This window comes from Phoxinus phoxinus (assembly GCF_949152265.1).
Source record: "Phoxinus phoxinus genome assembly, chromosome: 3".
Lineage (NCBI taxonomy): Eukaryota > Metazoa > Chordata > Actinopteri > Cypriniformes > Leuciscidae > Phoxinus > Phoxinus phoxinus.
The window spans coordinates 17,422,598-17,436,182 of record NC_136878.1 but is presented as its reverse complement, the minus strand read 5'-3'; the positions used below and the strand labels follow the sequence as shown (position 1 = coordinate 17,436,182).

General features: G+C 37.8%; 1 protein-coding gene across 1 annotated transcript in view; it reads left to right on the top strand.

Moving 5' to 3' along the window:
• The window catches only part of cacna1ba (calcium channel, voltage-dependent, N type, alpha 1B subunit, a), a 108,053-nt gene that overhangs the window by 63,315 nt on the left and 31,153 nt on the right, over positions 1 to 13,585 (top strand). Inside the window, exons 15-24 of the mRNA XM_079605960.1 lie at positions 1,878 to 1,950; positions 2,029 to 2,146; positions 2,910 to 2,977; positions 3,412 to 3,518; positions 4,514 to 4,576; positions 8,746 to 9,528; positions 10,177 to 10,361; positions 10,629 to 10,749; positions 12,031 to 12,160; positions 12,296 to 12,355. Of these exons, the coding sequence (XP_079462086.1) occupies positions 1,878 to 1,950; positions 2,029 to 2,146; positions 2,910 to 2,977; positions 3,412 to 3,518; positions 4,514 to 4,576; positions 8,746 to 9,528; positions 10,177 to 10,361; positions 10,629 to 10,749; positions 12,031 to 12,160; positions 12,296 to 12,355 (1,708 nt within the window). The remainder of the gene's footprint in view (positions 1 to 1,877; positions 1,951 to 2,028; positions 2,147 to 2,909; positions 2,978 to 3,411; positions 3,519 to 4,513; positions 4,577 to 8,745; positions 9,529 to 10,176; positions 10,362 to 10,628; positions 10,750 to 12,030; positions 12,161 to 12,295; positions 12,356 to 13,585) is intronic.

The following is a 13,585-nucleotide window of genomic DNA, read 5'->3' as shown; positions in this document are numbered from 1 at the left end:
CGAATTGATTTCATGCTCTCAGCAGCCAATCATTTACTGCACAAACAAATTGTGGATGGCACAAACCATGGTTGTACTTGAATATGTATTTAATGGCTATTGGCAGACTAGATTCTACCGAGAGACAGAGGACTTTGTGCCAAAATACTGTCAACAAAAGATATGGGAAGTATTTCTCCTGCTTAAATATACCTATATAATTGGTTGTGTGTGGTTTGTTTTTTCCCTCCTCTCTGTAATCAGAACAGACCTGTGACGTGCCCCACTTTTGGGTTGCGACCCACCAGTTGAGAACAGCTGATCTAGGCCCTTTACTTTTCAAAGCACTTGTGTGATGTACTTTGCACCAAAATTGATAAATCATCCATTGACGTGGAAAAAACTGCCCATTGTTTACGTTCCTCTCTGCATAAGCATCTGTGACTCTTCCAAGCCCTGCCGTTTCATTTTCCCCTCAGCCACATGTTAACAAACATGACTGAGCTGATCCAGACGGCGCACGTTTTCATTTCTCTGTTCCATGAATTATTAATCGTATGCTACAGCAGAGGAATTGCCTCTACGCACGCTTCCCATGAGGTAAATATCAGCTTAGATGCGCAAACATGCTGTCATGTGATCTACTTTCATGAGAAGAGTGCTAGATAAACAAATAGGCGGTGCGAAATGAGTAAATGTTATTGAAACATAACAATGTGAGGATAGCTGCAGGAGAGACTATTCCCCCCTGATGGCGAAGATGTGAAGTCTTTCCAGATCTGTGCTTAGTGAAATGAGAAATTGCTTTTGTGCCTCCCTGATACTCGATTTCAGCTCCATAGCGCATTAATATTTAAGACTGTAGATGGACATGATAAACTGACTGTCTGATTCATGAGGTCATTATCTGGGCTGGATGAAAGAGACGGTGTCATATGTTCAGTTGTGAAGCACATCAGAGAGCAGAGCTGCTGAAAACAATGAGACCAGATGAAACATTCTCACTTTTAGAATGTTTAATATATGTATATCAAATTAAATAAGAATACTAAATTACCGTAACTTGAATACTAAAGTTTACTAAAGTAAAACTGTTTGCTAACCAGGTTGAACTCTACGTAAAAAGTAATGTTTTCGTCCTCACTTAAGGTGAAAATGCTGAGCAATGACACAATCACAGCCAATCAAAACATATTTGATCATTAATATGCATGATGATCTTGAACCAATGAGATTTCAATGTGTGAGGCTTCCTCCTACTGTAGCTCATCACAGCATAAATAAAAGCCAAAAGATCGCTTTTATCACCATTATGAAGGTTATACAAACAAATGGAGTATGAAAGTTATATGAAATCAGGATCATTTTAGACATGACAGTATGCCAATGATATGTCACTGAATATAGAAATACCTTTTTGAATACAGAAATCACTTTTTTCTTCATTATATTGTTATTGCACAATTTTCTTCCAATAAAATGAGGAACGGTGGTTGGGCCCAAAAAAAAAAACTTTTATTTTCCAGAATAACATAAACAAGCCCTTGGTTGTGAAATGTTTCTTCTCTCTTTTTAAGCATTTCTCTACATTCTGTAGTAATGAGGCCCCTGCAGAGCCCCTGAGAGTGTACATGGAGGAGAATGGTGAAAAAGAAAGCATATTTATTATGTTTTTGTTATTAACTCCAGAGATGCAGAGAGGAGAACTCAGCTCACCTTTTATATGCAGATGAAACATTATTATTGGAACATATCAATCCCGTTTTTGCTGTCTTTGCGAGCAAACAAATTGAAAAAAATGAAAGATTTTGAAATTAGAGCAAAACTGGCTCCTACTGCAAGCATGCACATGAGACTCATCCAAGAAAATGATTCACAGCTCATCATCTCTCTTCTAGGTTTAATTTTGAAGATGAGACCCCGACTACCAACTTTGACACATTCCCAGCTGCTATCCTGACAGTGTTTCAGGTATTGACCGTCTGGTGATGTGTGTCTGAAGGCTCTCGTTTGATATTTGTATTTCCATAATGTATTTTATCTTGTCAGATTCTGACAGGAGAGGACTGGAATGCAGTGATGTATCATGGTATCGAATCCCAGGGAGGAGTGCACCGGGGAATGTTCTGCTCCGTTTACTTCATTGTGCTCACACTGTTTGGAAACTGTATCCTTTATATAGAACATAGGACCGTCATTGAATTGAATACTTTTTAATGGCCTAATTTTATTGAGTAAAGGAAACTACACATGTACAATCAAAAAAGATAAAGCCCTTCGTATTGTATGTATAAACTAAAGACACCATACAGAGGTAGATTTTTGCAACAGTGCTCTTTATTAATGTCCCCAAAAAAACAATATTACTATATATTTTTTTAGAATGCACAGGTAATGCAAACACTTACTAATTAAATAAGTAAATGAATAATAAATAAATAACTTTGCCCATACTTAGGATTGAAATTATATGTGTAAAGTTTGGTGCTTCATCTATATAGCTATATGCATTTTATGTGTGTATTTAGTATTTTAGAAATCACACAACAGAATGAAGCACGTGTAATGTCAGATTGAATTTAAAAGTTTGGGGTTGGTGAGATTTTTTAAAATGTTTTTGAAAGAAGTTTCTTATACTCACCAAGGCTGCATTTATTTGATCAAATACAGTAATATTAGTTATAATGTACAATATTATAATCATTTAAATAACTGTTTAAATATAATAATTACTTTTAATACAGTCTAAATGTAATTACATTCTAAAAGTGTGACCTTTGCTGAAAAAAAGCATTAATTTCTCAAAAATAAAAATAAAAATCATACTGACCCCAAACTTTTGAACGATAGTATATAAGGACAACCTGAATGTTTTACTATTTTATTAGATGCCCACTTTCACCCCAATTCCTTAAAGCATATTTAATCAGACACTCTCCTAAATGTATTTTTGGCTATTGCTGTTGATAACCTTGCCAATGCACAAGAACTCACCAAGGTTGGTTTTGCATACTTAGGTCCTACATATGGACATATGTACATACAATGGCAATACTTAACTTCTGGCACTGTCACACTGTATCAGCCATCCGTACCTCTACACACACACCACATGAGTCTCGCATGTTGTGTACACAGAGTGTGTGATCCTATCGCTATGCACTGATAGTTTTATTGGTTTCATAAGACTGTCTGTAAGGGTTCTTTTGATCTGACTGATGTTTGCCCTGGTCAATAACTCAAGGTAATGAAGCTTTTAGCCCATTATGGGATTTACAGCCTCACTTAAAGCTGGCATCTACAGTATAGGGTCGTACGGCTCTTGGGACATCACTATTTTGATTTGTTGATGCTATCCACGGCGCTATGACATGGGATGCAAATTTATGCTCATCTGTCATTCTGTGTTTCTCTGTCTTACTCCTCTCTCAGGATGAGGAGGAGCAGGAGGAGGCCATCAATAAGAAACTGGCTCTGCAGAAAGCCAAGGAGGTAAAGGAGGTCAGCCCCATTTCGGCCGCTAACATTTCCATCACAGCGTAAGTCACAGGGCATTAAACCTGAAGTCAGGCTACTGCCCTCCCCTTTCACTAACCCTTTGTAAAACCTGTTCATCACCCCATCATGTCCTCTCATTGCCTTTTTTTATGTGTCCCAAGAATCCTGGTTGTCTCTGTAAGCAGATTTCTGAGTGTTGGTTATTTTTGTTATTTTTCTGTTGTCACTTTTATGTATGTCTCTCTAGGACTCCATGTTCTCTGTGCAGTTGGTCCTGCACCCATAGTTGGTTGTCTTTAGACAGAAATGGCATGTATACTTGATTCAACCAGCCTGTGTGGAAATCGAAAGATTTTTTTTATGCTCCCTTACTAACTGTGTTTGATAAGACTTGTTAGACACCAATTAATGTACAGTGAAAAATATATTTAGCTCAAATTTATCATTCATCAAATCTGATTTAGTTCTTTGCAATTTAACCTAAATTGGTTGTTTAACTGTTGCTAAAGACAATGAGTGTGGCAATCCGATGTAAATTAAGTATTAAAAACTTTGATCAACCACAATTCTGAATATTGGGGTAACATATATCATTTCCAATATAAACTGTAGTTATGGCCCTGAATATGATTTTTTCAGGATCTTGTAGAAATTCTTACTGATTTTTGATTGAGTTAACATTTATATATTATATTTTAATTATGAAAGACATAGTTTTTTTTCCAGTGTTATAAAGTCAATTTATTATATTATTGAATAGAGTAATATAATAATTAATTGAATGTAATATAATGAATTAATTGAATCAATTTTAATGCACCTGGAATTTGAATGTCTTTCTTAATACTGTAATGCCTTCTCGCCTGTTTTGTTTTTCATTCTGTTTTGAAGTCACACTATTGTTGATATGTACTTCCCGTTGAGTTGGGTGGAGTTAGAGTCAGAGTGATTGACAGCTGTAGTCCCTGCACACTGACTCCACCCCCACCAAACTATTTCTTTCCCCTCTGATGGTTTTTGTTTTTGGCATATGCAGTTTTATAAGGCCAATTCCCGGTGCTCTTTCATGCAGCTCCTCCAACTCCAGCTCTCATTCACCGTGAGTTCATTTACTCTCTGTTCAAATCTCCTCTCCTCCTCTTTCCCAGCACACTGCTCTTATAGGTGACATGCCAGACAGCTGAACTAGTCTCGCTGACCAGAGTCGTTCACAGTGTAGCTCATAGTTTAACAGATGACTGGGGAAATATTGTATATGGGTCACAAGAAGCCATTAAGAATACAATTAATGAAGGGTAACATTTAAAATGGCTTTCTTTTCTTTCTTTAATGAAAACCATTTAAAATGTTAAAAGGTCTTGTTAATGAAAGCTATTGTAAAGTGTTGCTGTAAAGAAGTGCAAGTGTGGACTTTAAGTAAACTATCAGTGTTAATCTGCTTCAGTTTACTGCAACTTCGTCAGTAGATTAATTACTTTCTTTTGTAACGTTATGTTTGCCATATTTCTTTAGCTAGCGAGTCAGACAAGTTTCTGGATACTAGATTAACTGTTCACTCGGCTCATTGACTGCTGTTGGCATTGAGCCCTGTTCTGAGAAGTGGCCGTCTGTTTCCCAGTGAGCATCACTACTAGAGCTTCTGTTACTGTTAGTGCCTAATGAGTCAGCACTCCTGTCAGACAAACCCACTGTGAGAGCGTACACACACACACACGCACACACACACATGTTAGTTGGCTCGTCAATCTTTTGAGAAGCTAACATTTTAAAGACATTTGTGTTCAAGCTAGAGATAGATAAATTAGTTTATTTAATTCGTTTTTGATGTTTTAAAGGAACAGTCTACCCTAAAATGAAAAGTCGTTCATTATTTACTGACCCTCATATCATTCCAAACCTGTATGACTTATGTTCTTCCATGGAGCAAAAAAGGTGATATTTTTTTTCACATAATAAAAGTGAATGAGGACTGTCGCTGTTACAAGACAAAACTGTAATTACAGTTATAGCACTAACTTTATGTGAGAAACAGACAAATTAAGGTGTATTTCATGATTTTCAGCCATCATGTCCATGAATGAATATTTTTTTTCAATGAATCGATTGATCTGGTTCACAAAACAGGTCTGAATGATTCATTCATGAATTGGACATTAATACTTCTCTGATGTACTTGAACTTATAATGTCAAGATTGATGTCAGTAACAATTAAAAGTCTGTTTCATGCACAAAGCGGCCGTATGGCTTCAGAAGATTAGAAATATAGCACAAAAGTAATTTGAAATACCATTATTGTGCTTTTATGGTTCATTTTGGGACTTTTCAGCCCCAGTCCTCGTTGATTTTCATTATATTTAATAGAGTGACTAGAACATTAAACATTTGTGTTCCACAGAAGAAAAAGTCCTATGGCTTTGTAGGGTGAGTGAATGATGACAGATTGTTTAAATTTTTTTTTAGCTATTCCAGTAATGGTTCAGTTTGAGCAGTACTGCAGATTTTAGCGTTGTAGAGAGTCTGGATAAGTCTGCCATCATCTCACTTCTCTCCACTGTTTCGTACATTCTTTCATTTTTCCACCATTCGTTTTCTACTGTCTGTCTTTGATACATCTTTATTCCTTTCTGATTTTCTTGTCAAATGTTTGTCTTCTGACTTGTTTTCTGTGGCACTGTGGGGACTCTTAGCGTGTCCGTGTGTATCTGTGTATTTCACTGTGTGCTGTATGTGTTTTAGGAGTTATGTCTGCTCCCCTGCACATCACTACTTGAGGTAATAGTGTGTGTGAGGTAATAGGCATGATTACTTCTACAGTACATGAATGGACATATTTTGATCATCTGTATGACGAAAGACTAATACTCATTCACAACGCACCTCATAGTGTTTGAAAATGTGTGGACTATATGGGACATTCCAGAATCTTGCCCCACTTTCATACATAAAACAGTATGTCAATGTTAACCTAACCTATGATTTCATTTTTAACCCTTGGCCAGCCGTAAAAAATCATTCATCGATAACATTTCAGTCTTTGCACTTAAAAGCTGTTGTAAGCATTTTTAGTCAATACCACACTTAAAATTTAGAGTTTGATGAAGCTGTGAATGGTTTTTATTAGCCAGAGAATTGGTGTCAAGTAAGCAAAGCTAGAGCGATTAGCCAGAAATTAGCAAGATAGCTAACATTGTTTACAGCAGCTTTAAAGTACTATGCTGTAGCACGTTGGGAACATCTCAGTCCTTATTTTTGATAAGTATGTTAATATAGAAAAAGGGAAATATCATAACTGTGGCGTAGTGAGTAGTTCACATGCTCTGACACATGAGCCGTAGAGCCATTTTTTTTTTTTTTTTTTTTTTTTTTGTGGTCTCTCTGCTACCTATTATTAATAACATGGCCAAAAGTCAAATAAACAGAAAAGGGAAATGATTATCACAGCATGAGGTCCTGTCATACTGTAAAATCAGAGAGTTTGCACCACCTCGTCCAGCTTGTCCACAAGAGGTACAGTCTGACCTCAGGACTGATTTACACTGCACTTAAGCAGTAAATAATGTCTGATAATCAGTCTCTCCACTCTCTCCCAGCCTCAGAGAGCATTCTCTTTCCCATCACCTGTCTACACATTGCCGTAGTTCACTCATCACGTCTGCTCCCTGGTACACGGCCTGCCTGCTAGAGGTGTGCTCAGAATAAAAGTGATGTGGAGAAGAGAGAATTGTAGATGTCTTACTTTTCCCCAGCTCAATCCTTTCCTTTCCTTTTCTTTACTTGTCTTGATTCATATTCTTTTCATGCTAACTAACTGGATAAGATATAAGGTGAAATATAGGAGACTTCTGTTATCATTTGTTCTCTCTCACGTCGTTCCAAATCCACATGACTGGCTTTGTTCCAAGGGAAAAATGCACGCACGCACACACACACACACACACACACAGACACGAGACACACACACACACACACACACACACACACACACACACACACACACACACACACACACACACACACACACACACACACACACACTGATTTAGTGATCAAGTAATATTTATCCTTGTTTTTGTGGAAACCATGCTGCTTTTTTCAGGATTATTGAAAGGATTTTCTTTTTTTCTTTTTTTTTCAGGATTATTATTATTTATTTATTTTAAATTTTTATATAAATGTTTTGTAACATTATAAATTAATTTACTGTCACTTTTAGCACTTTAATGAGTCATTGTAGAAAAAAGTTTATGAATTTAAAGAAATTAAATGTACTGACCCCACACTTTTAAACCTTAGTATGTTATTGGCAAGTTCATTAGAGAGAGAAAAAGAAAATAAGTCAGATTCATGAGTGAATCATTATTTTAAGCCGAAGTTCATTGAATTTTTTGTTTTTAAATTTCTCCTTTGGTGTTTCATGGAAGAACAGGTTTGGAATGAGATGGGGGTGATTAAACAATGACAAAAGTTATTTTGAGGGTAAACTATTCCTCATAAGGAAGGGATAGATATTAGGTCATCAAGCCTGGCAAACCCCTCTAAATATCCCACACTTGTTGTGTAACTCAGGTGTAGAATGCATGGTTAAACTTCATTACCCAGACCATTGTTCACAAACATTTGCAGGATGAGTAAAGCATGACCATGACTAAACTTTGTAATCTGGCATCCATAAAGACCTTCTTTTTATTTATTCAACAGTATTTATCCAGTCCTCGAATCTGCTTGGACAAACACCGTTCCAAGAACACTAATATTTAGTTCAGCAGAACTGGAACTTTTCACTATTTGTATCACTCCGCATTTCTGTCGTAGTTGAAACCAGCTCATTTGAGTTTGAGTCAAGTCCCAAAAAAGGTACCAGTCAGAGTCAAGACAGAATCCACATGCTCCCATATTTTCATGGTCTTGGTCCTCGTCCTCATGTCTAAATCCAAGACTATATTTTCATGGTCTTGTCATGGACTCGAGGACCATATTTTAATGGTCTTGATCCTCAAGTCTTAGTCTAAGACCATATTCTTGGACTCGGGAGCATGAACTTGTCTCAACTACAACACTGTTTGCTTGTGTAAGTTGCAGCCATCCAAAATTAATCCCAATTTTCAAATCAATTAGGATTTTTAAGTGAAAGCAAACACAAAATCACCATCATGAAAGGGGGTCTCGACATGGATGGAGACTAACGTCAACACCATGCCTAATTGTTTTATTTAAATGTGTCTGTCTGAGGCTAATAGATTTGTTTCCTTAAATCTTCTCTTCACTAGTAAAGAACAGCAACGTTCTCTAAAGATGATGTCTGTGTGGGAGCAGCGCACCACCCAGATTCGGAAGCACATTCTGGCCAGCAGCGAGGCATTGTACCAAGAGGAGCTCAACCCCAGGCTGACTTCCAACCTCCACCTCCGCCCTGACATCAAAACCCACCTGGACCGGCCTCTGGTGGTGGAACCTCACGGTGACGGCCGCATTAGCCCTAACAAAGGCTGGGACAAACCCCATAATTTGCAAGGGGAGGGTGGCACGCAAGAGGAACGAGCCCCCCCTGGGATGGAGCCCCCACAGTCGCATACACCGCGTAAGCACCACCGCCACAGGGAGCGTCCCTCCAATGAGACCAATGAAAACGGTGACACCGTTCATGGCAAAGAAGGCCGGCATCACGTCCATCACAGCCGCAGTAAGGAGCATGATGGGACACGGTGTAAGGAGGGGAAGGGCGAGGGTGGCCGCAGACATCACCACCAAAGCTCAGTGGACGAGGGAGTGGGAGGTGGGGAGAGAGAACACCGTCACCATCACTCCCACAGGCATAACAGGGAGGGCAATGGGGTGGTCAGTGCTGGGGGGAAGAGCGAACGGCGGTCCAGGCAGAAGGAAGGCTCACGGTCAGGAACAAGAGAGGGTGAGAGGTGCTCCAGGGCGGAAAACGGAGGTAATGGAGGGCGGAGGCGGCACAAGCCGCGAACCAGTAAAGCTCAGTCCACGCTGGAAGGAGAGGAGCAGCAAGAGAATGGAGAGAAGGAGGAGGGCAAGTCTGCCAGTCACAGGTAAAACTTTCTTCTCAAATAGTTTTTAAAAGATCATTATTATTTCTTAGTTTGATTAGCACATTTGTTCTAAAGTTTACAATGAAAACTGAACCATGTGCTGAACCAGTGATCTTATTCGTATATGAGCAATGATGCCTATAGTGGTGGGGATTTTGATTTATCCCAGTGACTCTTTTAAATTTCTTTCAGCAAAACGATTCATTCATATTTGTTCATTGATTCTTTCAGTGACTTTCTTTTTGTTGACCAGTGAGTGACATTTTGTGTATTATAAGGAAATTCATGTAATCAATAGATTAGTTCAGAAACATTTTGAGTCAGAATTGTTTCTAAAACTGTGCTTGTGTATATATCTAAGATTCAATGTAGAGTTTATCATAAGTCAGTACATCCTCATTCACAGATGCTTTGTGCATTTAGTTTATTTATAAATCCCAATTAGTTTGGTGCCTCACTGAGCTAATCCACACTGAAAACACCAACTCATTCATTGAAGGTTCTATTTATTGAGTTTATCCAACCAATAATATACTCTGAAATATGAATCAGTGAATGTATTTGAATGAGAACTTTAAAGATTTTTAAGTTCAGAGTCTTTCATGACCAAAAATCAAAGTGTAAATTTGGTTTGTCTCCCTGCTCCAGGCACATGGACATGGGAGGAGATTCGTTGGCTATAAATCCCCATCAGCCTTCAGTTGGGAACCGATGGTGTCTTGAGAAACCAGAAGACACGGACAACAAGCGAAATATTGGTCAGACTGGAGGAATGGGCACACACATACCTGTGACCATCACATCTCCCCCAGGAGAAACAACCCTTATTCCCAGTTAGTACTTCACATATAGCCATATCAGGTCATGATAGCTACTTTTAGCTCATTTTACACTCATATTTGTGTGCCACTTTTTCAAGAGTCTTAAAGGGATAGTTCACCCAAAAATGTAAATTCTGTCATTAATTACTCACCCTCATATTGTTCCAAACCCGCTGGCATGGAATGGCATGACAGAATTTTCATTTTTGGGTGAACTAACCCTTTAACACTGGAAGCCAATGTTGGTCTAACAAAAGTGACATTTGTTTGTCTTCTCAGTGAACAGTATAGACAGCGAGACGATGCCCATGACTGAGAAGAATCTGGAGGATCTGAACCAGAGCAGCACTCGCCCCATCCTCCCTTTCAGCTCCATGTTCATCTTCAGCCCAAACAATCCGTGAGTCTGTGTGTGGCAGTTCTAGGGAACATGTCTGAATAAACTTTCAAAACTGTGTGTATTTGAACATTTATTCCAGTGCAATGTCACAAATACTGTTGTTAGAGCACTGAACCAGAAATATCTCTTCAACTATTTTTTTTGGGTTGCTTGACAGTAGCTTACATTCAAAAAAGGCTTTCCAGTAACAAGCAATTTTTTTGTCAACAAGTAGCAGTGTAGCATGGAACAGTCGAGTGAGGATATCAAGTACACACTCAGATAATATGCTTGCATTCAAGTAGTGTTCAGACATCAAACAGTAGCTTCAGACTTTTTGCTCCTTTTAAAGTCACGATGAAATGGAAATAGCAACAGACATTTTCTATATTGTGAGGTACATCCAAGTGAAACAGAATATTTCAAAAATAGAAGGCTGGGACTTCTATCCATCTGTTGTTTATTGGATGGAGGCAGATATTGTAGCCAATTGTAAGAAAGGGGCGGGGTTTCAGCAGGCTAAATGATTGGAGAAGTCCAGCATACATCACCAGAGAGTCTGTTGTTTCACCGGAAGATTAAATTGTTATTTTGGTTAAAAGTTATTAGGTAAAAAAAAATTAAACATGCATGGATAAATCACAATAATTCACAGTAAGATAAATAACATGCATTTAGAAAATATAGTGAAAACAGAAAATACAGTGAATTTTAATTTCATGCCGACATTGATTGTTGCCCCTTCTGTAAATTATGAGTAGCAAAGTAGCTTCCTTAACACTGGTGAGTGGCTTCTTAAACTTTCACATACAGCGTTTGAAGATAGCATCTGGCAACCCACCAATAGATTTATATCTGCAAACGTTTTTGCTTATTACTTGTCTTAAACATCCCTAAGAATGATTGTAAAGTTTAATTGTGTGTGTTTAAGGTGAACTCTTCAAGATCTTTTGAGTTTAAAAGGCATCCAACCCCATAAACCTCCACGTTGAGCTGTGTTTTTAATGGGCAATTGCCAAATGCAGCTGTCTGCCATGGCCCTGTTGGTGTAACAATATAGGATTAGATTTATTTTACGATATATTAATGCCACAAGAGTGTTGACCTGACCGTGTCTACTATTATTATTACTGAATTAATCGTTGAACTTTCAGACCCTGCCTTGGCCTGCATGAAAATATTAATTATCGGTGGTTAATTAAATGTATCTGTCTGTAGATTTTAAGTAATGTTTAGGTGCCAGACTTCATTATGTAATTGCCTTCAGCCTCACTCTCATAGTGTGTGTGTTTTATTGTACAGGGTGAGGCGTCTGTGCCATTACATTGTGAGTCTGCGCTACTTTGAGATGTGTATCCTGGTGGTCATTGCCATGAGCAGTATAGCCCTGGCTGCGGAAGACCCAGTCCTAGCCAATGCTCCTCGGAACAATGTGAGTTGCTCATATGTTTCGTCTGTGCTGGCATTGCTGTTTAAAGTCAGATTTGATCAGTGTTTGACCTCTTTTTCCAATATGTCCCAAATGACTGATGATAATCTGATGATCATTTTACTCTTCGCTTTATAGGTCCTAAAGTATTTGGACTATGTCTTCACTGGTGTTTTCACATTTGAGATGGTCATTAAGGTAATTGTATGGTACATTACAGTGTTTAATTGGATATCTCACAGGAGACGTGATCCAAAAGTCCTTTTATGACCTGAGATGTGAATATTTGGTGCCAGTCTCTCTATGTCAAGTCAAGTCAAGACACATTCAAAGCAGCTTTACAGTGATAACAGGAAAATAATTAAACAAAGTTTGTTTCTGCTGTACAGCAGATCTAGAAGAAAATAGTGTCAGAGTCCAGCTTAAGTAAGTTCAGTCAGTGATGGTTAACTTTTGTTGTAAAAAAGTTATTAATTTAGTTCAAAAGACATTCAAAAGACAACTGAAAACGCATCTCTTCCGTGAGCACTTGACATAAAAAAATAAACTTTTCCTTTAATCCTCCCTTGTTTGCCTTATGCTACTCTGAGCAATGCCTAAACTTTGTATTTTGAGCACTTCTTGCGTTATTTTTGCCTCTTTACGATGACTCGCTTGCTGTAGTCCTCAGTTGTAAGTCGCTTTGGATAAAAGCGTCTGCTAAATGACTAAATGTAAATGTAAATTTAGTTCATTTATATATATATATACTGTATAGCCACTCTGGAGAAAACAGTGATGTCATCATCCAGCTCGTTAAAGTTCTTATATAATGGTGTCAATGCAGGCAGATCAATATTGTTGAATATTATATCAGGCATGTAATACAATTGATTATACTCATTATTTTCATAAATTACTAGTCAGTGGTTTGCCTGACCGATTGGTCAACTAGTTGGTCTAATTAAGATGGTTCACATAGGACATGTTCTTGTGTTCATAAACAGGTAGATGGAGTGCAACAGGGCTCTTGAGATACATCTTGAGACACATTTTTAAAAGCTGAACTGACATATTTTAAAAACACTAACGCCACCTTGGAATTATAAGGTTCTATCTGCATTCTGACTGGTTTTGAGATATTGAGCTTTAAAGTTTTTGCATTCCATTCGACTGTGTAGAAAGAACCTTTTTATTTTCTAAATAAAAAGTTCCAAAATGTACACAACTTAAAAAACAACATCACATAATGTAAAGAAGTGGTCACAGAATAAGAATATGTGAATAACAAATTTTTTACAAAAATGTCAGATAGAACCTTATAATTCCAAGGGGATGTAATGGTGCAAGACATAAACAAGAAGTTAGTATCTTGTATTTCAGACAAAGTTTGAAAAGTTATTTTGTATTTTTTCGCTCTTCAGTACAGTAACTGACAGACTTTTAACA